Here is a 27949-nt window from a genome sequence, read left to right on the forward strand (position 1 = left end):
TTTTTTTTTTTTTGCTGCTCTCTTATTTCACGACCCCTTAGCTAATCCTGCTATTGTTCCTATTAGCAAGTTTAAGCAAGCAAACTTCAAACAGATCAGCAGTGGGTCACAAGAGTTTAATGGGCACACAGATAATCATCTAAATTACATTTCTAGGACTGATGGACCAGACAGGCTTAGAGGGTAACTTTACCAGCTTTCACTGTTAATCAGAAGGGATTGTGTGTCTCAGTGTGTATCTGCCTTTGCCTGCCTCCCTGAGGGGCTGGGCCATAGTGACTGATTAGCAAAGGCAGCTGCATTAGCTTTCTGCTCTCAAGAAGTTCGTTCAGGAGGCCCAAATGACATGAAAGGCAAATGTGACCACAACTCAAACACCAAACGCTCTCTTCTCATCACTGGGAAACTATCCACCCTTTATTACTATACTCAACAAAACAGTTGTTGCCAATTTTCACGATCTGTTAACACTTAGGAACTTGCGTATTGATGGATCCTCTTTCACCTTTATTGTGCATATCATCAAGGGGAAAGTGCAGCCAGCTACTCCACATTGTCTACTGAGTTCAAGAGCGATGACTTGGGACAGACAGAAATGGTTTCAGTGCCCACACATTCTAATTAATAGACAGGGCTTGACTCCTAAAGAGAACGGATGAGCTAAGCAAGGTGGGAGGAGTGAAATTAATACTAAGACACATTTGTCTCTTGCAAACACATCCCTTTTTCAAAACTGTTAAGGGGAAGGAAAAAAAGAATGACATTACACACCAGGGGTCCATATCTGAAGGCTTATACTTTGCATGAACTGGGCTTCCAACATCTAACCAAAGAGTCAGACAGGCACCTTTAACAATTGCATGGGAAAGAGTTGCTTAAGTCGAGTGGGTGTGGGTTTTTTTTCTTTCCATCATTGTATTCAAGTAATGGGAAGTGGTATTCTCACACATCTTCTTTCCCTGAATATTTTCTCCTGGCCACAATGTTTTTGCTTGCTCTTGGGTGTTTCGTCTTTTATTAAAGATAAAAGTACCCTCTTTGGGCAAGGATCAAATAAGATTGCAATTTGCCTATGTGGTTAAATCAGAGCATTTCATTGAAAAGAGTCAGCACTAACCACTGGCTAAAAACTGTGTGCTTCTCAGCTGACAGAGCTTTTCTGTCTATTACTTCTCCTGCAATGACAGGGGGGCCTCTAAAGGAAAATTCCCATTCATGGATGGGGAGGATAGGAGGAGTCAACAACACCAGAGCAAGTATCTTGGCTGAGTGACTTGCCCTATTGTTCTCTTTTCCAGGCTCTCTCCTCATCTGCAAATAGTACAGAGGCCCCTGCACCGTCATAGTATAAATATAGATCTGCATTACATCCCGACTAACTCTGCATGCTTCTACAAACATCATATAGACCTACCAAAGCACAGGCACTCTTGCACAAGAGCATGACTATTTTTTACACTCTCCCTGTGCTGCAGAAGAGCTCAGTTACAGTACTATAGGAAAGGAAAGATTGTGCCACTGAGTCAGTGTAGATTCCTGGGTGCATTCCAGTTTAGCCACTCAACAGCGGCAAAATGCTTCCATTCAGGCAAATCACATTAAAAACGTGAATAGCAAAGTGCCCAGCCGGGGGAGCAGTCTCACACATACTAGCAACCTGAAAAAACAACTTTTTCATGCTGGATATACGGCGTTATAGCACTATATCGCAGTGATTAGATTCAAAACAAGGCACTGGAAATATGAACGGCACCCTGTTGTCAGCATAGGGACTGCGGTGTCACAACACAGGAAGTGTGGAAGAACACTTCAGAGATTCGTCGTGACCCTGTTGCAGGGTCTAATCTGGAAAGCACTCGGGCGACCACAGAGCCATGTGGTTTTCTCAGTAGGATACAGTAGTGGTTTACCTTTGTCTTCTTCCATGCAGTATGAGATGATGCCTTTCAGCACCTTCCTATATTGCTGCTGCCTGATATAGGAGTTTACCGTATTCTGGGAAACACACCAGTGGGGATTTGAAGCAACAGCCTCCTGCTCTCTAGGCATATTGCTTCCCCGCTGCACCATTAGGTGGCCTACATAGCTACTATACCCTGCCTATAACATCAGAGCAACTGAAGAAGGTGGAAGCCAAAATGTTCTGTCCATTATAGTTCTGTTTAGTTAATCTGCTATATATTATAATCTGAGATGTGTGTGTGTGTATTGCGCAACATGCAAAAGTTATGTTCTACTACATGCATAATGTTGTATGTCAGCCATGGTCTCTGAGCTTTCAGAACGTTTAACTGCATGTTTATCCCATGAAACTGATTGCCAGGAAATTTAGGACCAGCAAACAGAAGTATTTTTTCACACAACGTATAATCAACGTGGAATTCTCTGCCACAAGATGTGATGACAGCCAACAACCTGGGAGGCTTTAAGAGGGGTTTGGATAACTTCATGGAGGAGAGGTCTATCAACGGCTACTAGTCGGAGGGCTATAGGCCACCTCCAGCCTCAAAGGCAGGATGCCTCTGAGTACCAGTTGCAGGGGAGTAACAGCAGGAGAGAGGGCATGCCCTCAGCTCTTGCCTGTAGGATTCCAGTGGCATCTGATGGGCCACTGTGTGTAACAGGATGCTGGACTAGATGGGCCTTGGGCCTGATCCAGCAGGGCTGTTCTTATGTAATGTTAGGGTATTGTTATAAAAACCTGACCAAAAATATACAGGGAAAGGTGCCTTGAAAATCAAACTATCCCTTTTTGTAAAATTATTTATTTATTTGTTTGTTTGTTTGTTTATGTATTTGATGTTTCTTGTATACCGCTTCCTACAAAGACTCTATGCGCTGAACAATAACAATAGCAATAATTATTTTTTTAAAATCAAAGGACAAAAGCCTGGTGGAAAAGGTAGAGCTTGAGAAAGGCCTTGAAAGCCACTAAGGAGGGGGCTGAACAAATCTGGAGGGGGGCGGGTGTTCCAAAGATGAGGGGTGGCCAGAGAGAATGCCCTCCTACTGGCCTGATCCCAGGACACTAAGGAGGGCCAACTGAGAAGACCTCACAGGATGGGATACAACTGGCTGAGACAGGTGATCCTGGAGATATACATGTGGTAAGCCCATAGGTTTTTGTAGACGAGAACCAGCACTTTAAATTGGAACCAGAAGCAAACAGGCAACCAGTGCAGCACTGTAAAAGAGGTGTAAGACTATCAAATCTACAGCCACCCATGATGAGGCGGGCTGCTGCGTTCTGGACTAATTGAAGCTTCCGAATCAGTTTCTAAGGCAACCCTAGGTAGAGCGTATTTCAGGAATCCAAGCAAGAGGTAACAAAGACATGCATTACTGTTGCCAGGGTCTGCTGGTTGAGAAAAGGCCGTAACTGGTGAACCAGCCAAAGCTGGGCAAAAGCACCCCTGGCCACGGCCTCCACCTGCTGTTCAAGCAGGAGCCGCGAGTCATGAACCATCTCTCTCAAGGGAAGCACAACCCCATCAAGAGATAAACTCACACACAACAATTGGCCAGATCACAAACTGAACAAGAGCAACTCAGTCTTGGAGGGATTGAGCCTCAGTTTGTTTTGGCCGATCTAGGTCCTGACAGCCTCTAGGCACTCAGCCAGCAAATGAACAGTATCACCTGTTTGGTCAGGGGTAGAGATATAAAGCTGAGTATCATCAGCATATTGAAGAAAACTTACCCCTAACCAACAGATGACCAGGCCCAGCAGCTTTATGTAGATGTTAAACAGAATGGGAGCAAGGACCAAGTCCTGTGGAATCCCACAAGAAAGAGGCCAGGACACAGAACACTCATCTCCAATCGACACCAACTGGTATCAGCCAGTGAGATAGGACCGGAACCACTGAAGAACAGTGCATCCAAGGCCCAGCCCACCAAGGTGTTCCAGTATAGCATGGTTAATGGTATCAAAATCTGCTGAGAGATCAAGAAGAACCAAGAGAGGTCCGCTTCCCACATCAAGGTTACAATAAAGGCCATCCAACAGGGTGACCAATGCCATTCCAGTGCTGTGCTGTGGCCTGAAGCCCGACTGGCAAGGGTCCAGAAAATCAGTTTCCTCCAGGACTCTCATCAACTGGGCACAAACCACATTCTTCAAAATCTTACCAAGAAAAGGAAGATTGGAGATCGAACGATAGTTATCCAGATTGTCAGGGTTGAGAGAAGGCTTCTTCAGGAGAGGGTAGACCACCGCCTCTTTCAGGGCTGATGGAACAAACCTCTCCCAAAGAAGAGAATTAACTGTCTCTCAAAGCCAGGAAAGAACATTCTCCCTTGCAGCCCTAACGAGCCAGGAGGGGCAAGGGTCCAGGCTAGAGGTCGCTGTGCCCATGTTGGTGAGAATCCTGTCCACGTCATCAGCTTCAACAAGCTCAAAGGTATCCCAGATAGTATCACAAGACCCAGCCTCTATTACATCAACGGATACCAAGCAATTGGAATCCAACTCTGACCGAAGGCAAGCAACTTTATCAGCGAAAAACCTGGCAAACATGTCACAGTGGCCAGATGGAAGATCACCAGAATCACCCCCTCCCAGCAATGAGGCTCCCACCAAAATTGGCTCAGGGCATGGCTTCTATTTTTTAACTGGATATTGCACCAAATGGCTACTTGTTTGAGTATATATAACCGTACAAGAAGCAAGCAGCACTGATGGAGTGAACGGAACAGTATGCAGAGGGGAGTTAATCCACCCTGACCAATGCCAACTGGAAATCCTCCTGCTCTGCCTCTACCTTTGCAGGCTTGCCACATCTTTCCCTTACCCATTCTGGTCTGCCATTCTTCCTTGCGTGCCAAAGTTCTTCTTAAGGCTGTTCACACGAGCTTTATTTACGCTGTTTTTAAGTCTGTTCACAGAGATATTAAGGCTGTTCACACAAGCAGCCAAACCCAGGCTTGGACAGCCCTGCCTGGGTTTGGCTGCCCATGTAAAGTGCCGGGATCCTGGCTGATCTGAGCATTGCTTCCTGCATAAGCCCAGGAATTTACCCCAGGCTTTATCCTGGGTTAAAGGGTGCAAGTGTACCCTTTACCCCAGGTTTGGGGTCATGTGTTTGCTTGGGCTGCATGCAGCCCAGACAGAGCCAGGTGCTTAGAGCACATGGAGGAATCTCTAAATTTAGGCCAGGAACTCATGTTCCTGGCCTCCAGAGATCCATGCTGTCAGGAGCAGTGTGGACTGTGTGGGCACATGAGCAGCATGTCCCACATGTTGACTGGGATTGTCTAGGGGGAAGGTAAGGTCAGTCTTGCCTTCTGCCCCATGCCCTCCCTGCCCGCCAAAAATGGTTGTGTGCATGGCCTCATATTCTCTCTTTCCATTGGTTCCCCTCTTCTCCCTGCCAATGCTGTTGCTGGTCCTTGTCTCATCTCTTGAAAGAGTCAACTTGAAAAGCAAGAAGGATGATTAGCCCACTGACACCAAGGCAAAACACTGTACAGGGCACTTCCAAGCAAGCTGCAGTTCTGTGTGTATGTATATATAGTCAATTCCACGAAAACCAGTGGGACTTTTAGCAACCTGATCTAGCATATTCTCTTCCCTCAGCATTATCAATTTCATGTAGAACCAGATTTAAGCAAATTTATTCAAAATTTAATTTATTGTCTAAAATTCAAACAATTAACTAAGATTTATTTAACAGAGTGACAATTGATTAAAATGAACCAGGAGGAAAAATGGGGAAAGCATGTCACTGACCTATAGCTAATTTTTAAAAACTGTTTCCAACTACAAATATGTCATTATTAATTCAACATGCATCTGGTGTTGGGTTGGTCCCTGCAAAAACTAAATCACCATGTTGACTTAATTATAACAAAGATGTTAAAGAAGATTTTAAAATTGCTTTGCAGATGAAAAAGAGGAAGAAAATGAACTATATTCTGTCCCAGAGTTATACATGTCTATAGTTATTACATTTTGTAGGATTCATATGAGTTATTTTTACTGCATCACTTCAAGGCTCCTTGGAGCTCAAACTAAGCTCTGGCTGACCTTGTATGAGTAGGTGTGTCAGTGATTGACTTCCACAGTGCATGAACCAGGATGAGCCTAGAAAAACAGAGTTCTTGAACAATCCATTGTTGAATTGTTCTAGAAGCAGACATTTCAGATGTAAATGCAAATAAGGGCAGGTTACAGAGTTAGAACTGGACTTCTCTAAAATAGATCACCCTTTATTCTAGACACTCATCTGTTTAGTGGCTATATAAATTAGGCCTGGTCACCTGCTTCTGGAGATAAGTTAATAAAGAAAAAATCCTGGATATCTGAACAAGCTTATGTGGAAATTACTGAGTATCTCTCCAGCTTTATTGAAGAATCTCATTTGGTTTGTCCCTTCTACAACTTCACAGTTATTTCTAATCAGATGCTAGAGACATTGTCACTGAAATTGGTCCTCCTTTCTGACACAGAAAGGCACATTTGAAATACAGCCCTTTCCATCGAAACCAAAACAAACACAAAGCCCACAATCTCTTAATTTACAGGAAATGCAGTACTACAAAACAGCATAATGCAAACAACAGGAAACCCAAGCCTCTTAGCATGGCATCATGGCTCAACAGTTTATCCGCAGACTAATTTGCTTTTAATGAGGATATTATGAGCACTGTAAAAAAGAGAAATAACAATAATTTGGTACTCATAGGGGCTGCACGGCTTTGGAACTACACACTTCTGTTCTGAATAGCCTTGAACTTAATCCAGGATTACTCAAATGCATGAGAATTGTTGGCAGACTGGAAACAACACCCCTAGCTCTCCCTTTGTATTGTAACCTTCATCACGGTATCAGCTTGCAGTGAAACTTGAATATCCTAACGGGATTAGACATGAAAGAAAAAAGCCTCAGGATTGGACTTTCAACTGAAGCCCCGCTGTGAGAAAGACCACGCCACTGTCTTTGACCTTTTCCTTCCTATGCCTGAGTCCAGTTGTGCCTAGTCAAGTGTCTAAAGGAGACCCCCACCCGTTTGCTGTCTGTTGATCCCTTTACTCCTAGAACAGGTGTCTGGTTACTAAAGAGAAAAAGCGGGAAGTTTCCCTGATCTCTGGCACTGGCAAAATCAGCAAGCATGAGTAATATACACCAATTCAGAAAGCACACCATCACTACAATATTCATGCTATGGAGAATTTCTTTTGCTTGACACACATTACTGTCACTGTAAACTCAAACATGAAGCTTTTTAAAAAAAATCGTACTTTATAGATACAGATAAATATAGATATATGTGGGGAAGGAAACTGGTTTCTAGAATAGTGTACATTCATTAGAATGCATACAACATACTGGCTGGGATCTAAAGAGCGATTTTAGGTAAGCCCAAAGGCTTGGGTACGCTCTGTGGGTTTTTGACCACCACCACCACCCCGCCATAGACAGCAAGTCTATGCCATGTCATAAACTGCTTGAAGTCTCCTTGTTTTCTAGTCAATTTACAATGCGGCATTGGGGGAGGGGGGATGCTTTTGAAGAAGCACATACCCAAAGGACTGTTGGCCACAATGGAACTAATTAGGTCATAGCTTATCTCCATGGTATTCATTATATAAAATATCATTTGGATGGGAGAAATATTGTATAGTCTTCACTGTCCCTCCTTCACAGACATGCCCCTACTGCTTTCTGAAAGAATGCTTACTATTATATTGATTGATCAAATAGTTTCCATGGGTATAGATGCAGTAGATAAAAGATATTATCCATTACATATTAAATTGCCTTTTGTATAATTCCCCAAGGTGTAGAGTACTTTACAATCCCTTGCTATTTTACAACAAGACATATGTATTCTTTTGCACATATGATTTGCCTACTATACTGCTGGATCTCAAAATTTTCCTTGGTATCAAAGAAACATTGAGCTCACAGCACATCAAAGATTACATCATTTGAGTTTCAAATATTTTGCTACAACCCTTGTACAGGCTGGAGAGGATTTATTTTATTTGTCCCTGACCTATAGGGCAGGTATCTGTTTGTTTTTAACGTACTATATTCAATTTCTTTTGCTTTTGAACTGTGATAGGCTTTGCTTGTGAGCAATACAGTTGCTCTTTGAATCCCAGTCACTATGTTTAAAGTAACATACTGGATGTTCACAGTTCACACAAGAAGCTCCTTTTTTTCACTCTCATTTTGATCAGAACACCTAAAAGCAATTTGAACCAAAGAGAAGTTCTATCAGTAAACTGCATTTGAATCAAACCTCGCTTACACGACTGAGGGAAGTTAGGCTGGAAGCCTTTTTCCTGCCAACTCACTTTTCATGTGCAAAGTGACTTTGTAGTAGGGGCTAATTCAAACATAATGTGCACACCACCCACAGAGGTGCTTCTGTGCATGAGAACTTGCAGAAGTAGTGAGCCTTTACAGCATATGGGAATGAGATGAAGGGACTGACAGGAGGAAAAAAACTGGGGGCGGGGGGGGGGGGAGCAAAGACGAATGAAAAACACCTGGTACACAGAACAAATATAAGACCACAGAATAACTGACCACTTCCTTGTAGGAGGATACATGGAGTATGAAATGGCACCATGTAGGAAGTTAAAAAGTACCTGCACAAAACCACACACCATGAAGTCATCAAATAACAGCATGTTGGGGCGGTCTTCTCGATAAATGATGATTTTGTAGATACTCAAAATCTCATGGAGTGATTGCGATTCATCTGTTATAAGAATATTAATTCTGTTTATCCCTAGTCCAAGAGGGTAATTTGCAGCACTGTAAGAAGGAGAGAAAAGACAAATACAAACAAAATACAATTGAAAAGCCCAACTTTAAGTAGAGCAATCTTATATTTCACTGCACTTAGGCATCACAGCCCAAACTGCTGGAGAAATGTTTTGAATTTCCTTTATGGGTGGATGGTGAATTTCAAGCTCATCAGATGATAGTCAGCTCCATGTTTCAGTTTCCTCCTCCTCCTGCTGCTCTAATATTTCCAACTAGCTGGACCATGTGCAGAGCATCTGCGCCTCTGCCAGCTGCCTGGCCTGCTTATCCCCCCCTCTGCCCAACTGTGGATTCTAGCCGGCTTTCAAGCTGGCACATCCCCTCCTCCTGCCCACCTCCTGCTACCAGCGGCCTGCCCGGCCTGCCACCACCTCCTCATCCCGGCAACTGGGCCGGGCCAACCCACTACCACCTCATCCTGGTGGCCAGGCTGAGGTGGTCCGCCGCCGCCTTCTCATCCCGGTGGCCGGGTCAGGGCAGCCTGCCACCGCTTCCTCATCCCAGTGGCTGTTTTCTCCCCGTCCCCGTCGCTAGTCTGGCAGCTGCTTGCGAACTCTCGTGAGAGTTGCCACTTATGGGATTAGCAAGGGGAACGCCTAGGAGAAATAAATATATAGATTGCTTTAAAGCTATATCTGTGTGATATTAAATCATTGAGGCTGCTCACAAGAACTGCCAAGATCCACACGGATCCTGGCAGTGCCATGGTGCCAAACCCCTTAACCTGACTGCTGGGATCATGTGTCAGCACAGGCTACTTGCAGGGCATGTGGACACAGAGATTGGGGCCTAGAGTGCCCATCCCCTGGGGGAATCCCCCAGTACACTGCGCTCAGCATGTGGTGCACTGTGAGATACCCGCAGGCTGGGATAATGAGTCTGGCCTCAGAGCTTTCCACCCTGCTCTGCACTGCATGGAGCTACATGGATCATGTGGGAGCACGGTCCAGGCTCCCATCAAGCCCAGGGTGATCATGGGGGTGGCGGGGTGGGAGGCAATGTTTCCAAGGTCATGTGAATGTCCCCACTATCTAAAGTTAATTGTGTGGATGGCAAAATTTATTGTTTCCCTCTGACTTTCACTTTTGCCTTCTCTTTTTCTGTGGGTTGGCAATTCCATTGTTTGGTCTCCTCAGCAAGTTAAGAGAGTGGGCTACCTTTGATCCTTTTCTTTCTTTCCAAGCTCATGTTTCAACTCTAGGACAGGTTTGATAGTTCTTGCTGGATAATGGGGAGGACCCTTATTGATTGATTGATTGATTTGATTTGATTTGATTTATATACCGCCCTTCCAAAAATGGCTCAGGGCAGATTATATCAAAATAACTAAGTCCCATCATTTCTAATTATGCTTAGTCATGACTAACTTAGTTTGGATCCTGCACACTATTTCAATATTTTTTTAGTCTACTGATTCTGCTGAAACCCTTATTCAGCATGTCATAACTTGCATTGACTTTTATAATTTCTTGCATATTGGCCTTCTTTCTATCTACACAAACCTCTTATCAAGGGCTGACTAAATTTACTAGAAAAAGTCCTAATGAAAAGTAGTCCTTTAGAGTAACTCCCGAGTAGAACTACTAAATAATTTAGTCAAGATGTCAGTGTTCATTCTCAAATCTTTTGCCGGTTTATTTTTTCTTTATTTCTGCTTAAATAATGTTACATCTCTATCAGGTCATTCTCACAACCAATACCAGGGTGGGGAGGGTGAGCAGAGGGTGGGAGGCAGGGTGTAACCTACCTTTCCCCAGACAATTGATCATTGTGTCTTCAGTGCACAAGCTGCACGCCCACACAATCCATTCTGCCGGGAGCAGCACAGATCAACAGAGGTCGGGACTCATTTTCCTGGCCTCCAGACATCCCACAAGGCACTGCATGATAAGCAGGCCACCTTGGGGAACCCCATTCAACAGGCACTCTAGGATCCCATCTCTGTGTCTCCTCAGGCTGTAGCTGGGTTAAGGTTGCACTCACGCCTTTAACCTTGGCTAACAGCCAGGCGAAGGAGTGGGGTCAGGCTAGGTAGTAGCGCCAGGATCCATGGAGATCATGGCGCTCCACATGAGCAGCCTAGCACAGGCCCAGGCTAGGCTGCATGTGAGAACAGCTTTTATATATTTCCCTTCGATAGCTTCCTTTATTGTTTTGTTGGAGCTTTGTTCCAGGCCCCAGTTTCGCAGTTGGCCAGAAGCTGGTTGTCCCCTGTTTGCATTCAGAACGCAAGGCACATCTTTTAAGAGATTATATATCCTATTACGGTAGTCTGACAAGGGGTTGAACCATTATGTTCATCAATTACCCTACCACTAGCATGGCAAATTAAACAACGTTGACTTTGGTTTGCATTTGGATAGATCATTCCAAGAAGCTGGAGGATGTGACTGTTAATAATACAGCAAATACATCCGTTCTTCATTATGTCTTTCATACAACCCACACATCCACAACACTTCGTGCTGTTGAGGGTTTTGCAGCCTTTTCTCTAAGTTAGGGATGTTTGTCCTAGAGCCGGGTCTCACCATCAGCCCACTCTCCCTGCACTCGAGCAGACAGTCTGCTCTGGGCGGCCGAACCGGCCACCCACACGACTGCCGGCTCCAGCATGCCCTTAGTGAGCGCGCAGGGCATGCTGGCGAGACCCCCAGAGCCGGGAGGCGGCTTTTCGCCTCCCCTCCGGGGACTCCTCATGAGTAGCCACGGCGCGGAGCCGCGCTGTGGCTACTCACAATGTTTAAAACCAGGTTTGCGGAGCGCTCGCTCCACAAACCTGGTTTAAGGGCAGGGGTAGTTAGGTGGGTTACCAGCTTAGGAACCCCGGGCTCGCAGCCGACCCTGGTGGTTCACACAGTCAGCCGATATCGGGCTAGGTTGCCCTAGCCCGATTTCGGCTGATCGTCAGAATAGCCTCCTAGTCTCCTGGCCAATATCTCTGCTTCGTCCCTGCTTTTCTGCAGGTATGACCCTTTGCTAGCACATTGTAACAAAGCACAAATGTCTGCTACATGACAGCTGGAATCTAGTCTAAATTACAAATGGATAGCTAATTGAAATTAATAGGACAAGTAACTCATGATTAGTTCTTCTCATTAATTTCAGTGGGACTACTCATGAGCAATTCAGTCTGGATGTCAGACAGTAATCCGAGCAGCCTAACCCAAGCTAGGGCAGCCCAGCCTGCGATAGGCTGCTTGTGAGCAGTGCTGGGATTCTTATGGATCCTGGCCTTGCCCGCCTGCCTAACCCCACTTTGAAGCCTAGTCTTTAGCCAAGGTTAAGGGTGTGAGCACACCCTTAACCCCAGCACTGGGATTGTGTGTGTGCTCTGGCGGCTTGCAACCCAAGTGCACACAGAGATGGGTGCCTAGAGCACCCATCTCATGGGGGTATCTCCCAATGCACCAATGAACATGGTGCACTATGGGATATCTGGAGGCTGGGACAGAGCCTGTTTGGGCGCAAAGCTCATGTGGTGAAGACAAGCAGGGCAATTGTCTGAGGGGGAAGGTAACTCTGCCTCCCCCCGCCCCCGCCACCTGCCCTTCCCACAGCGGTATTGGTTGTGAGAACAACCTTACTCATAGTTATCTTATACCTTAGAATGGTTGCTATAAGTACTCAATACCTACTTATACTATAGAGAATAGAAGGGCAAGAGCCATAACAAGTTGGGTGTGTTGGTTTACGATATATTTTCCAGTTTTTTCACTCTCAGCCTTTTGAGCCTCACTTCAGAGCAACATAGCTCTCAAGAGCAAGGTAAGGTCGGTGGTCTGATAGAAATTCCTTAATGCTCGGTTAGTGAGCCATTTCCAAGGCTATGAGAAGGCACTTGCAATCTCATTTGGCTTATACCTCTTGTGGCAAAATTCACAATAATCTTGTCAGCTGTCTTGCACAAGCAGAGTCTGAATTCTATATTTATCTATATCCTGTGCCAGATAGGTTCTATATCAACTGAATAATGTATCCGCTTAAATGGGGTCAGCTTTTATATAATTCTGGCACTGTCATTTTTCTAGACAGTTTAACCCTTCTATGCTTGGAGTCAAATACTCCCAGTTAAGTAAAGCCTACAATAACTGAACATCAGCTCAGCCAGCCAAGGAATTCCAGAACTACTCCTCCAAGTATGTACACCTGCTTTGCAGCTATTTTTGCTACTCAAGTCAATGGCCACAATTCAGAGAGCTCTCTGGAGAGACTACATGCCCCTAGTGGGATTGGATTCCAAACAACCACTGCCACTTCCACCTAGACGTAGTGGCTGCTGATAGGAAAAAATAGACGTCCCTGTTGCACATAAAGATCCACTAGATTGGCTTCAGAGTCGGCCCTACGGTTCACCTGCATGGTTTTCAGTAGAGATATTTAGTTTGATTTGCAAGACTATGCAAAAATATGTATAGAGCATATTGGTAAGGGATTTGGTAACTAGACAATTCACAGTAGAGTTAGGGACATATGCTCAAGCTTCAACATGAGCCTGCTTAAAAGGGTGTTTCACATGGCAAAATGCACATATAATGGCATGGCTTTCTCCATGGTATTACAAACAAATGTATGATGTCATAGAGAAAGACATCTGCCTGAGTTACGTGGTGAGCTGCAACATTGGAACAGTTTGCCATGTGAAGCAGTCCCTGAATAATGGCATTTTAAGTGGCAATTGTGCCGTGACTAGACAGGTGCATTAGTCTTTAGTTATTTTTATCCCATACCCTCTAAATACCTTGGTCCTTTCTTCTCATCCAGGTGAACTTCACATTGGCAGTTCATTGGCTCTGCTCTAATCTGCACTGTCACCACATCAAATGGGACTTCAGTGTAGTATTCTTTGATCTTTGGGTCAAATTCAGGATGTAAGCCCAAATCTGGACTGGTGAAGATCTGCCTGACATGAAGCAGGGTATCTTTATCTGTTAAAAAAAAAAGCCATGAAAAAAACAGTGCAGAAATACTAAGAAATTACTCATTATAGTCAGCCACATTTAGTTTCTGTTCTTTCTGCCAGACACAAATGGCGTTTTCATATTAATCTGGGACAAATTTGAGGTATTTTAAATAAGCCTACATGTGATTGCCTGATCGGCAGTTCTGTGGGTCTTCCACCCAACATCTTGAGGATGTGGACAAGCTGCTTGTCCATAGTAGTACATAGACTGTATGTACTACCACCTCTTCTCTTGACGCTTGCCCAACTTGGCTTATTTCATCTGCCAATTCTACTATCAGAGAGGGTCTGGCAAATATTATAAATGTTTCTCTGAGGGAGGGAAGGATGCCTCCTTGTTTTAAGGAGGCTGTTATTAGATCTTACTTGAAGAAATCTGCACTGGATCCTAAGAGTTAGTTAATTACAGATCATCTCTCATCTTCCATGGTTGGGCAAGGTGATTAAGCAGGTGGAGGCCTCTTAGCTCTAGCCTGCCTTGGAGGAAACAGATTATCTAGATCGAGTTCAAACTGGCTTTTGGGCAGGCTAAGGAGGTGAGACTGCCTTGGTTGGCCTGATGGATGATCTCCTGTTGGGTACTGACAGCGGGAGAGTGAATCTGCTGATCATTTTGGATCTCTCAGTGTCTTTTGATAACATTGACCATTGTATCCTCCTGGGTCGCTTGAGGGAGTTGGGATTAGTTGGCACTGTTTTACAGTGGTTCTGATCCTTTCTCTTTGATAGATTCCAGATGGTGTTGCTTGGAGACTGTTGCTCTGCAAAGTGAGAGTTAATGTGTGGATTTTCACAAGGATCCATAATGTCCCAATGCTTTTTAACATTTACATGACATTTCTGGGATAGATCATCTGGCATTCAGTACAGGCTGTTATCAATATGCTGATGACATCCAAATCTATGTCTCAATATCAGTCTCATCAGGAAATGGCATAACTTCCCTAAATGCCTGCCTAGAGGTGGTAATGGGCTGGATGAGGGATAACAAACAAAAGTTGAATCCAAATAAGATGGAAGTAGAGATTGTAAGTGGTCAAAACTCAGGAGGTAGTTTAGACCTGCCCTTAATGGCTGGGGTCCAGGGTATTTAAGAGAGCACCTTCTTTGATAATAATCCTCTCACCTATTAAGATCATCTGGGGAGGTCTGGTTATGGCTGCCACAAGCTCATTTGGTGACTACTTGGGACCAGATATTCTTTGTGGCTGCCCCAGGGCTCTGGAATGCACTCCCTTTCAAAATAAGAGCTTTTCCATCTCTGGCTGCTTTTTAAAAGACCCTTAAAGACACACTTGTTATTTCAGGCTTTTAGATGATTTTAAGTGCTTGTTTTATTTTGTAAAATTGTTTTAATTGTTTTATCCTGTTTTATATTGTAGGGAGTTCCTACCCTCCCCTGCGAGACAGGGTTGTGTACCCAGCCAAATGGCAGGGTGCCAAGGGAAGCTGGGGGCTCCAAACACCAAGGCCACCCCAGTAATTACCTCTCAGGAGTCAGGGAGGGCTCGGAGAGAAGTGTAACAGCTGCCAGGGGATGGGTGGGGACAGCCCAGAAGACAGCAGCTTGGTGTTTGTTTGTTTGATTCGATTTCTAGACTGCCCTTCCAAAAATGGCTCAGGGCGGTTTACACAGAGAAATAATAAATAAATAAGATCCATCCCTGTGCCCAAAGGGCTCACAATCTAAAAGAAACATAAGTCAGACACCAGCAACAGTCACTGGAGGTACTGTGCTGGGGGTGGTTAGGGCGGAGAGGGAATAGTAATGATATTAACTCCACAGCTGCAAACGGGTACAGGGATACTAAGGAAGAGGGTGGAGTTAGAGAACAAGTCCCTTTTGGGAGCCAGGGGTTGGCTGGCCACGACACCTGCCCAGCCAGGGAAGGCAGAGCAGGTTGGGAGGGGGGAGGAGTGTCTGAAACACAGGGCTCTATTTAAGCCAGGGGCTGCCAAGGATGAGGAGATCAGCCGGGATCGACTTGTTGGTCTGACTGTCTCCCAGAGAGGAGCTCAGACCTTTTTGCTCCCACTGACAGAAGAAAAAGGGAGTGAATGAACTTCCCTCCTTCCCCAGCTCTGAGGCCGTGCCCAGGCCTAGAATTTAGTGCTGGAGCACGGAAAGTTTGCCTTGGAGAATTCCTCCCCTAAGGAATGCTGACATATATTTGCTGTATTTTAAATTATGTATACCACCTAGGGATACACATATCCAGTATATGAATATAATAAACAAAACAAAATAATAAAAATAAATAACATCACATGTAGTTTGGATTTTAGTAAGAATTACAGAATAAGAAGACTTAATAATTTACTGTAGATTTAAGTAGGAAATGTTTTCTCCGTTGATTAATTGTAATGTTCATGATATTGGTGGCAATGATGATGAAGAAGGAGAAGTGCTGAGAACAAATTAATATGCAAGGAAGAGAGGGTTGATGTGGGTGTACAGTATATGATTACATATAATTATGTAATGATTCCCATGTGAGGAAGGGACAAGAATTAGATGGTGGTTATGGCCCAATTTATGGGCCATGATAAAAGTGTACAAATACTGGAATCAAGTTTGTTGAATTACTGCCACCTATTGACTGATTCCATCAGTACAGGACTTACCATGACTGCAGGGTATTTCTTTAGCCTGATTTAATAAATGCAGTCCTAAAGAACAAACAAACACAACTTAGGAAGTTTAGTACATATACATATACATATTCATATATTTATACAGACGTATATACACATATATGTATATGTATGTACATATACAATGTACTGTGTATCACTACAAGTATCTGCATTTGAAAATAAAAAAATCTCTGCAAAGCAGTAAAAATGTAATGATACATTGAAAAACAAAAACAAAATCCTGCCAGTATCAATAGAACAATCTTGTCAATTACCAAATGCTTCCGAGCTATACTGTATTGTCAAAAATCACAGAAAGACATAACATGTTCAGTAGGATAGAACTGGGCAATCCTTTTAAAAATGTATTTCCAGAAGCATGTGCATACCCTAAATAGAAGAAATGCACACCCTGAAGTGTGTTTTTTTTTTGTAAAGAAGAAAAAAATCTGTGTTTGTGTGTGTAAAATGAAAAGGTATACAAAATGGTGCTAGTAGACAGAGGAGGAACTCATGCAGGGATTTCAGAGGCAGAGAATGTTTGTCCATATCACTAGCGTAACTTCCTATCCCACATGAAATAGGCAAGTTGGGTCAGGAATTGCTGAGCAACTCTAGCCTGATTGTGGTTCAACAGCAATCCCAGCCTGCCTCCCCATGTTCCACACACAATGGGAGTTCTTGCTGGGGCAGAATTGTTTGGCTGCTCCAGTCACCACAATACAGTCCTCATGAGACTGCAAGAATGTCTGAAAAGACCCACAGATTTTCTCCAGCGCTTTCACAACCACAGCATAGTTCTTTATACCATTTGTTTTCTAGGAAGCTACCCTACTCTTTGTTCACCTTCAGGCTGGTCATAAAATAGAGGACCAAGTGCTGATGAAGTAGCAGGAGAGGATGCCTGGGAACAGCCCTGTCAATGACCAGAGGGAACTCAATGATCAGCCATTGAAAGGCAGCTGTGTTGGAAAGGCAACACCACTTTCAGTCTAGCCATGTGAATGCAGCTTTAATCAACCACGTTCTTCATTTGTATTCACACAACATGAGACATTTCTCATTTCTCCATGCCACTGCAACCCCCTTACTTGACTCCTATAGTGTGTAGATACACATAGGAACATAGGAAGCTGTCATATACTGAGTCAGACCATTGGTCTATCTAGCTCAGTATTGTCTTCATAGACTGGCAGTGGCTTCTCCAAGGTTGCAGGCAGGAATCTCTCTCAGCCCTGTCTTGGAGCTGCCAGGGAGGGAACTTGGAACCTTCTGATGCTTTTCCCAGAGCAACTCCATCCCCTGAGAGGAATATCTTACAGTGCTCACAATTCTAGTCTCCCATTCATTTGTAACCAGGGCAGACCCTGCTTAGCTAAGGGGACAAGTCAAGCTTGCTATCACAAGACCAGCTCTCCTCATGAAACACTTGCTACATGAAGCACCCTTCATATGACTAGATTAGCCATTTGACTGATGCATTGACCCTTGAGTCAATGATTATATGCCTAGAGTGTTCTACAGTTCAGTTGGTTCCATGTGTTTCTGGGAACAAACAATTCTAACAGATGCAAGCTAGAGCAAAGAGGCTGCAGATTTCTGCTCTGAAGTAAATAATATTAAAAATAGTAATTGTCATATGCTCTTGGAAATAGCCTATCTCTGAAAAGTTTTTTCTGGACTAATGCAAATCATTAAGTATAGAGAAGGCACTGACACATCTGTTGGGCCCGGTGTTATTAGGGAATGCCCTACAGTTATTGTGGAGGTGAAGAAAGTCTGACCAAGCCCTAGAGAAACCAGCCAAGAAGCCACTATGAAGAGTGCTCAGTTCATCATAGACTTCCCATCTGGAAACACACATTCCATTTTCAATTGACTATGCACCTGTGGCTCACTGTGTCTTTACAGAACACTACCATTGCTATCATCCAGTCTCAGTTTTACGCTGTACCAAATGGTAGAGCACCTTCTCTTCCATCAACCCCTAGCTATGAAGAGGCAACAACATTCTCCTTCATTTTGATAGTTTCAAGTTCAGTTACACTGAAATTTCATGTTATATAGAATTACAGACTCATGAAAGGCACAAAAATTTGAGTAATTATTTTGGTTAATTAAAGTTTGAACAATGGGATTCTAATGCATTCTGAGCAATCAACGCCTCATATGAGACATTCTTCAGCAAACAGTATTGAACAGAGAAAAATATATGTTACCTTCATGTTTTTCTGCAGTTGTAGAAGCTCTAACTTTAGTATGTTGTTTAGCTGAGTAAGATGTCCTAACAATGAAATAACAAAGAAATTACTAAGTTAATGAGAAGAAAATTCAAGAAACCTGTTTTTGAATCTGTTTTTTTCCTACTGTACATTTGTTTCACAAAACCTCAAAAATGAAAGTAGTCATACCTTATCAGCATCTCAGAGATAAATAGAAACTATCAAGTAACTTGAGATGATGGTATATTGGTCCCAAAGCATGGCTGGAGGGTACATGATACTGTATAGATACCTTGCTGAAACTAAGTAGATCTAGATCTGGTCAGTGCCTGGTTGGGATACCTATTGACAGCTCCCATGCATGCTTTTTTTTTTTTAGTTCCATAATGGAAGAAAGGTGGGATACAAAATCTAATGAATAAATAAAATATATTCAGTTACACCACTTGTTGATTCAAAAATTTTTTCCCATGCATATGTGGTGTCTGCAAATCAAGATTTGAATAAAAACATTCTTATTATATGAAAAGCATTAAAGAGTAGCCAAGCTGTTTCCTTAGATGGTTTGTGTGAAATCTAGATGCATGGTTCTGCAATGTGTATATTGTTTAAACAGTACAACTAGACTTTATGATAAATCCAGCATTAAGGCATATGCAACAACAAAAATCACATATTGTACTTATTAGACTTCTTCACGTTTAAATAAGAAAAACGTGGCTAATTCAGCTTCAGCTTGGCACTGTCATGTGGGCTAGGCCTCAGTAAGATACATGTTATGGAGTTGCTCTATTGTGACATCTTTTTGGCAGAAGATATTTAAGTATCCCAATCTGATTTGAGCACCATATGTTCTTTTTCATCTAAGCAAGCTATCCTTGGGGTTTCCCCCACACCCTGGGGATTAACATATGAGCAGCAATTATGGTTAAATGAGTGCTGCTTAGTGGCTAAGATGTTTATGCTGAGAAACTGAAAAGCTAGCCTAGGGACTCTCCTGATATTTGGCTGATGGATCACTGAAATGTCTATTTTGGTTTTGGCATTGCATGAAAAAGGTAGTATTTTGTAAATAAGGCAAGGCAGAAATATTTGAAACAAATTGGGTAATCTTTATGGAAAGTTTCTCGGGTTATTATTGGACAAATATATTTGTTTGGCATTAAGGGTAGAGCTAGATAGACCTTTGGTCGGCTCTAGGCAGGAAATTCTTAAATTATCACTGCAAATGATAAGATTGGTTCACAGAAGTGAATCAATACAGTTCCTCAAGACCTGCTACTGTGCAGTCCCTTTTCATTTCAACAGGGCTTACATGAGATTTTTGCAGAAGGCCTGATAATAGGGATGGAGGTTGTGCCCACTATTCCTTTGGAAGTAGTTCTCCTGCGATGGATTGTGCTTTACAAGTTTGCCATTTATGCACACGTCATTCTCACCTAAGGTTTGACCATCTGGCTTTTATCCGAGATACGTTTCTGGAATCCTTGTTTCGCCTATTAAAAAGTGTAAAGAATTCTTATAAGTCACTGGAAGTATGAAAACAGTTCATACTGCTGAAAAGGCTGCAAAACAGGAACACTTTGAGGCACTTCACACAAGCAGTGTGAAGCACCAAAAGGAGGTTGGGTTTTCCCGACCCTCCCTGCGGTCGATCCCTTACCTCTCCCTGGGCAGGAGGATTGCCCACCCAGACGAGCAGCGGCTCTCCTGCAGGCCGCCTGCGGCTCACGCAGCAGCTCCGGGGGTCGGGCACAGGGTGGTGCTGCCGCGTGGTGCCCCCCCAAGCCCCAATAATACACCACGCAAGCGTGTGGTGCATTACTGGGAGGCCCCTCCCCCACGAGTGTGTCAACTGCGACTGCAAGCAGCTGCAGCAGACACACGATCACTTAGCCCAAAACCTGGGTTAAGTGGCGGGCTACTCAAAAGGGCTCGACACCGCAGCTCCCGGCAGTTCTCACATGCAGCAAAAACTGGGCTGGACTTACCTAGCCTGTTTTTTGCTGCTTGTGAGAATAGCTTCAGCATTTAAGGAGGACTAACCTTCCCTAGAAATCGTAGTCTAATATTATGAAATAGAAATGAAAAGACATCAGTGAAAAGAAATATTGGTCTAATATCAGAAATTCCGTTTATGGAATAATAGAGGAAGCTTCATCCTGTGATATTTCTTATTTATTTACACCTTTAAAAAAAGACTTGATAGACGTACTTTCTGAAGAACTATGTTTCCCTCCCTATAATCTACCTACCTACCTACCTACCTACCTACCTACCTACCTACAGCAAATCTTATCTATGGGCAAAGTGGGTGGTGCTCACTTTAAATTTCTCAGCGAGCCATGTTGTCTCTGGCTTCATTTATTTCTGTGCCTACTGCCTTCATCTGTTGTCCCCTGCTGCTCTTGCCTGCAGCCTGCTGCTGCTTTAAGAGTAGTGAGAGTGGGCAATGATAGCACAAAACAAATGAAAAGCCCAAGGTATTCAAAATATCAATATTAATAAGGCAGGAGCCAATAAGCATGCTCACTTTTGTTTTTGCAAAGTTGGCGGTCCTAGGACTTCCCTATAAACCAGTCAGAGAGGGACTGGCTGATTGGATCCTCAGGCAGTCAATCAGAGTGCCCAGGGGGTGGGCAAGTCTTTTTCTTTTAGTTGCTTTGAAGAATCCAATCACCATTTTGGTTAAAGAGCAGGTAGGCAGGCTGGCTATTGATAAGTCTGATCTTTTGCTGTTTGGAGGAGAGGAATGTAACTTCTGCTTTTTCTTCCTTGCTCTCTGATCTGTATGCAAAGCATTATGGCTCATTCCTAAAATGATATGCCATAAAACATTGGAAGTAACATTGGAAGGAACAGCAAACTGTAAGACTTGATTAATTACATTAGAAACTGGCATAAGAAGCCAGAAGCCATTTTAGGGCATATGTATGGATTTCTGAGTCTAAATTGCTTTTCAAATAATTGCAGAAGGGGCTTTCCATGTGGGTGTGGTGTGTGTAGAGAAGGAATGGATTCTGTTGGAAGGAAAATAATTTTAAAAATCCATTTGCTATGCAGAGAGCTAAACAGGTTTTTCTCTGGATTATGACCAGTAAGTAAGTAAAACTTTATTTCGGTCGTAGACCAGCAATACAATAATATAAAACTACTACTACTACTACTACTACTAATAATAATAATAGTAGTAGTAGTAGTAGTAGTAGTAGTAGTAGTAGTAATAACCAGTATATGTAACATTGGCTGTTCTGGTTCATTAGGCAAGGATCAAGGAAGTTATCTCTACAAAAAAAAATTGTTCCTTGCTGTTCAGCAGGCATAGAGTAGGGAGAGGGTGTCCCCATACATCTTTGTTTCCCATGGCATCCTCAAAGTTACAGGAGATGGTTCATAGGTGCAGCAAGCATCATTGAAAAACCCATGATTTTTCTGTTATTTATGAATGCATTTTTTAAATAGGCAGGCAGAGCTGCACTTGTAACTTTAGAATACAATTGTTCTCCACTTGTGTAACTGGTCTCTGCTTTACCTGTGGATTATATAGAGTTATTTACTTTTACATGTATAGCCTGTGCTTCCTCCAAGAAGCCCAGAGTGGTGCACATGGTTATATTTATCCTCCCAGCTCGTGGACAGCTTGTTGAAAGTGTCAACTCAATGTGCGGCAGCTGTAAAAAAGGTCAATTCCATGCTAGGGATCATTAGGAAGGGGGTTGAAAATAAAACAGCTAATATTATAATGCCCTTATACAAAACTATGGTGCGGCCACACCTGGAGTACTGCGTATAATTCTGGTCACCACATCTAAAAAAGGACATTGTAGAACTGGAAAAGGTGCAGAAGAGGGCAACCAAGATGATGAAGGGCCTAGAGCACCTTTCTCATGAGGCTAGGCTACAACACCTGGGGCTTTTTAGTTTAGAAAAAAGATGACTGTGGGGAGACATGATAGAGGTCTATAAAATCATGCATGGGGTGGAGAAAGTGGATTGAGAGAAATTCTTCTCCCTCTCCCATAACACTAGAACCAGGGGCCATCCCATGAAATTGATTGCCAGGAAATCTAGGACCAGCAAACGGAAGTACTTTTTCACACAACACATAATCAACTTGTGGAATTCTCTGCCACAAGATGTGGTGACAGCCAACAACCTGGATGGCTTTAAGAGGGCTTTGGATAACTTCATGGAGGAGAGGTCTATTGACGGCTACTAGTCAGAGGGCTGTAGGCCACCTCCAGCCTCAGAGGCGGGATGCCTCTGGGTACCAGTTGCGGGGGAGTAACAGCAGGAGAGAGGGCATGCCCTCAACTCCTGCCTGTGGCTTTCAGCAGCATCTGGTGGGCCACTGTGCGAAACAGGATGCTGGACTAGATGGGCCTTGGGCCTGATCCAGCAGGGCTGTTCTTATGTTCTTATGATCCCAATAGCCCTATGAGGAAGGTTATGCTGAGAGATAAATGACTGTCGCAGAGTCATCCAGTGAGTTTCATGGCTGAATGGGGATTTCAACTTGGATTTCCTCCAGTCCAGGCCAGTCCAGTCTAGCACACTAACCACTGTACCACTCTGGCTCAGAGTTCTTTCTTGCTGTTGTTAGTTATAATTAATAGTATTCATTTTTGAAATAATCAGGTAGTCACAGCTGCCCTGGTGACTTCAGAATGCATTTACTCTCCACAGAAGCAGCCATTTGTAGCTGGTCTGTGCTCTACTTGTGGCTTGTATAATTCTTTTCATCTCTGTGTGTGTGTGTGCGCGTGCACACACACACACGTGTTTGTGTGCTTGTGTTTTGATCCTGCCATGTTAGATACAAATCTACACACTACTGTAGTCCTGTTAAGCTCTATAAAGCAACTGATGTTTCCTTATTTCTTTGTATATCTGCTGATGAGCTATTGAGATTTGTGTGCTTGTGTGTGTATTTGTATTTTGATCCCACTCATTAGACGTAAATCTACACTTTGCCAGTTATTACTAAGGCACCCACCTAATCATGGATCCACCTCTGCAGCTGCCCACAATTGGCTCCACCTCTCACTACCTGTGGCTCCATCCATCACCTGCCCTGCCTGCCCCCCCCCCCCAATCCCAGGAACCACCAGCCACCACACGCGCGCGCACACACACACACTTATTGATTTTCAGAGTTGATTACCTCTTTCAGCATCTGGATATACAGTAAACCAATAGACCTCGATTAATAGAATCATCCTGATCACGTGTAAACCCTAAAGATGATCAAGTTGTCATCTTACCATCCTGGAAGATTAGTGTGAGCGACTTTATTAATGACTTGCAACTGTTCAAGTAAATTCGAAAGAAGCCAATGCACATTCAGGATTGAGTCAAGTCTTCTCTCTGGATTCACCATGCGATAAAGGTCATGCAGCAAAAAACTGACCTTAGGAGCAGCAGATGGAAAAAGCTGAACAGAAAGAAAGTTAATGTGGACCAAATTAGCAAAGATATCTACACACTGATAAGCATTTTGTACTTTACATCTGTGTGCAATTTACATTCAATGAGGCGCTTCACACGAGTGGTGTGAAGTGCCTAGCAGTGGTTTGCAGGGAGAGTGGGCTTAGCCTGCTTTCTCTGCAGATGATCAAACATGTAGCTCTATGTAACATGTAACATGACTACCAGCTCCATCACAGAGCAGGTGGGGGCTGCAGGGATTAGGAGCTGCTCAGCCCTCGGAAGTCCTAGGATGCCCCATGCAAGCACACAGGGCATTCTGGGGGGACCCCTGGAACCAGGAGGCTGCTTGTAGCCTCCTGGTCAGGGGTCTACTCATGTGTTGCCACACGCTGTGGTGGCACACAAGCAAATAAACGAGGTTAATGGAACGCTCGCTAACTTTGTTTAATTTGTTTATGGGGAGGGAGATTTAGGTGGGCTAGCTGCCCTGGAACCACAGGGCTTGTCCATGAGTTCCAACGAGCACCAGAAAGCGGGCTAGGCTCCTTTAGCCTGCTTTCTGGTGATCGTAAGAATATCCTCAATGTGTACTTGTTTAATCACTTTATATTTTATTGCCTATCAGACTGAATAAAATACCATAGTAACCAAAAGGTATGTGGAAAATCATAAAGCTGTATTACATCATAAAGCTGTATTACAAAGCAAACCAATGCATGTAACTTACCAATTCAAATTGCCCGAGATTCTGAAGCTCTTTTACAAAACTGATCAGTGGATTTAATTCTTCTAAAGTGAGACAATGATCAGATTCCTTCTGGTGATATTCATCCTGTATAAGCAAAGCAGAAGATCAGCAAGTTGCATCTCACCAGATAAAATAACAAAGGACCTCTGTGCTGAAGCATGTTCTAAATCGAACCCCAGAGAGCTCTTTGCTGCTGATATTCTAGTGTTCTGGTCAAAAGACCCCTTTATATAATCAGCTGAACTGAATGGCAAGGATTTTGTACCACTCCAAACTGCAGATGTGTGGGTATGTATGTAGGGGGAGGTCCGCATAACTGAAATGTACAGTATAGTGGCGGGACTTCAAGGAAATGGATTTAGGACTGGAGGCATCAGATATACACATGCAAATATATACACAGAGGGAGGCTTAACGTGTTCTAGCCTGGCTGTTTAGCTTCTTAGATTGGTTGGTTGTCTGTAATTTCTATTTCCTTGCCCTGGAAAGATAGCCACTGCTTGTCTTTTACATATAACGACAGAACAGAAATCATATTCTGAGTTGTGAGGAATTTAAAGGAATGCAAGACCAGCAGCAGGATGAGCACATAAACTATACTTTAGCAGCTTCCAGAACTCATTGCATTTTTGGAACCCTGAACATCATCGTGGGCACAATGGATAATCGGGCTCTGGGTGAAGAGCAATATGCTTTAGCAGTTGTGAGCTAGATTAGTCATAGGTCTGGAATGCTTGCATTAGCCAGAGAATCGGTTAAATTGTTTCATTTGTGAGAAAGGTGGATCAAGTGTTTGAAGAGAGTAAAAAACCATGGGTTAAAACTCCTATTAGCATTAACTGTGGTTAATGCTGCCAGTGTCACCTTTAATGATGGTTGGTCCAATGATGGCTAAATGTGTCAGAGGAAGGCTGGGAGGGGTGTGTGTGCGTGTGTGTGCGCACGTGTGCGCACACACACAGAGGTGCTCTTACCCTTGGACTTCAGGGCCGAAGTCCAGGGCCCCCACAGCCCCTGCCCACCCCCCAAAATCCTCTTTAGTCTGTCCCAGTTGGTGTGGTTGCCCAGCAGAGCATGAAGATACTTAATTTGCAGAGAAGCGGGGCCTCCAAATGCCTTTAGGTCCAGGGTCCAAAATTGCTTAGGTGCACCTCTGTGTGTGTGAGGGGGGGGGGCGCATGTGTGGAAGGAGACCACAAACTGGTGGACCTTTCCTGAAGGTCAAGGAATGAGGAGCCTTTGCCTTTGGGAAGAGAGCTGATCTTGTTATAGCAAGCATGAATTGTCCCCTTTGCTAAGCAGGGTCCACCCTGGTTTGCATTTGAATGAGAGACTACTGTAAGATATTCCCCTTAGGGGATGGAGATGCTCTGGGAAGAGCACTTGCATGCTTGCATACAGAAAGTTTCAAGTTCCCTCCCTGGCATCTCCAAGATAGGACTGAGAGAGATTCCTGCCTGCAACCTTGGAGAAGCCGCTGCCAGTCTGTATAGACAATACTGAGCTAGATGGACCAATGGTCTGACTTGGTAGAAGGCAGCTTCCTATGTTCCTATACTAATCCTCAAAGTAGAAAGCAAAATCATTCTTGTTTCTCAATAATGCATTTTGAAAACTTTATTTTTACATATCTTTTTGTAATACAATTCTGTACTCAGCTATGCTGAACAAACAAAAACAGCTAATGTTTTTACTGGCTCTTCCCATTCATCCAATAATAGAGTTCATGTGGCAAATTAATTAATGAAAAAAGGCGAGGAGGGGAAATTCTGGGTTAAGGAGCCCACAAATCTGTAGACCACTCCTAACCTCCTAACACGTTAGCATGTACTAAGATCTGGTACCAAGTAGGCACTAATGCTGAACTTGGAATATTAATTACCCTGGGAAAACTAATTTTATGAAATATTATTTGTAAAATATATAAAATATCATAATATTTCAATACGGAAAATATCACAATATTTCTTATATTTCCCCCAGATGGACCAATTAAAGTGAGATACAGATTTTTTTTAAAAAAACAACAAAAACAATTCAAACACAACCTTGGGGCAAACAATGGCTATAAATTAAAATGCAGTCTTAAGACAAAATACAGCCATAGATTTTCTGAGATAGTTTCATCCATCCATCTATCTATCTATCTATCTACCGGTACCTATCTATCTATGGTATATCCTTCCACCCTACCTTTCAAGACATTGTCCCTACATCATGTTAAAGGACATCTGAATAAAGCAAGTATTGCCTTAATACTGACATACTTAAGTATAGTGAATATAAAATGCATATAAGTAGTGAAATTCACTGAACAGTGTTGACACACAGGGCCAAATAGTACTGTACATCCCTATACACACACACACTGGCAAAGCCTGTAAATTTCAGATCCAGAGAAGGCCTGCGTTTCTGCTTGGAAGCAGGTTCATACATTTCGTCCTGTGCACAATGAGGGAAGGGAAGGCACTTATGAGTCTCAGACCTGCTCCTGGTCTCCCCAGGTCTGCATAACCTTGCAACCACAAGCGCAAGAAAGGCTTGAGAAATGAAAGCATTGATTCTCAGAAATTCTGTGGGCTCTCGCTACTCCTGTGGAATTGCGATACAATACTCGGCTTTAACATACCCTAACAGCTTTGCTCTTGGCACAGAGCAGGTGCACAAGGCCCAGTGGAATTAGTGAATGGCTGTTGCAATTAAGAAGCAGTGCTTCTTGGACAACTTCTGGTGTATCCACACAAACCTTAATCCCTGCTGATCGGTACACATTCTGTAGAGCCTCAAAGAAAGTAGAGGATGAAGACAGATTTGACAAGAGGATTCTGAAAGTATCTTCAAGAAGAGTGCGTTTAAAACTTTGGTCCTGAAAATTTGTATCTTCATCAGCTTGAAAGTCAAAATGTCCATGGACCTAGGAGAGTTATTGACATATTAAAACTGATCAAATCCACTGTTACCCTATACACATGAAATGAAAAAGATTCTATCTGGAACCATCTATCAGAACAGAAAATGGATAATGAACATGATGGGGCTGGTTTGGGCAATACTGTCCCCACCCACACGATTAATGAAGGGGTGCGCTGACAGTGTGCCCACCATAACATCCTCTGTGGACATCCTGACACCTTCACAGCACACCGTATTGCATGGAGAGACTGTTCAT

The 27949-nt window shown here is 43.4% G+C and overlaps 1 protein-coding gene across 5 annotated transcripts in view; it reads right to left on the reverse strand.

Annotated features, from left to right (window-relative positions):
• Positions 1 to 27949, reverse strand: part of CPED1 (cadherin like and PC-esterase domain containing 1) — a 182892-nt gene that overhangs the window by 73302 nt on the left and 81641 nt on the right. For 4 of the 5 annotated variants that reach the window (XR_008308678.1, XM_053256488.1, XM_053256490.1 and 1 more), the window contains 8 exons: positions 27527 to 27694; positions 24760 to 24864; positions 23867 to 24036; positions 20042 to 20098; positions 18600 to 18664; positions 16369 to 16413; positions 13522 to 13708; positions 8603 to 8771 (listed from right to left, as the gene is read on the reverse strand). Coding sequence is in view for 4 of the 5 variants with exons in the window: in XM_053256488.1 (XP_053112463.1) it covers positions 8603 to 8771; positions 13522 to 13708; positions 16369 to 16413; positions 18600 to 18664; positions 20042 to 20098; positions 23867 to 24036; positions 24760 to 24864; positions 27527 to 27694 (966 nt within the window). In the remaining variant the exon portion in view is untranslated. The remainder of the gene's footprint in view (positions 1 to 8602; positions 8772 to 13521; positions 13709 to 16368; positions 16414 to 18599; positions 18665 to 20041; positions 20099 to 23866; positions 24037 to 24759; positions 24865 to 27526; positions 27695 to 27949) is intronic. The other variant, XM_053256489.1, reaches the window with a different exon arrangement.

Source organism: Hemicordylus capensis, chromosome 5 (genome assembly GCF_027244095.1).
Source record: "Hemicordylus capensis ecotype Gifberg chromosome 5, rHemCap1.1.pri, whole genome shotgun sequence".
In the NCBI taxonomy this organism is placed as follows: Eukaryota; Metazoa; Chordata; class Lepidosauria; order Squamata; family Cordylidae; genus Hemicordylus; species Hemicordylus capensis.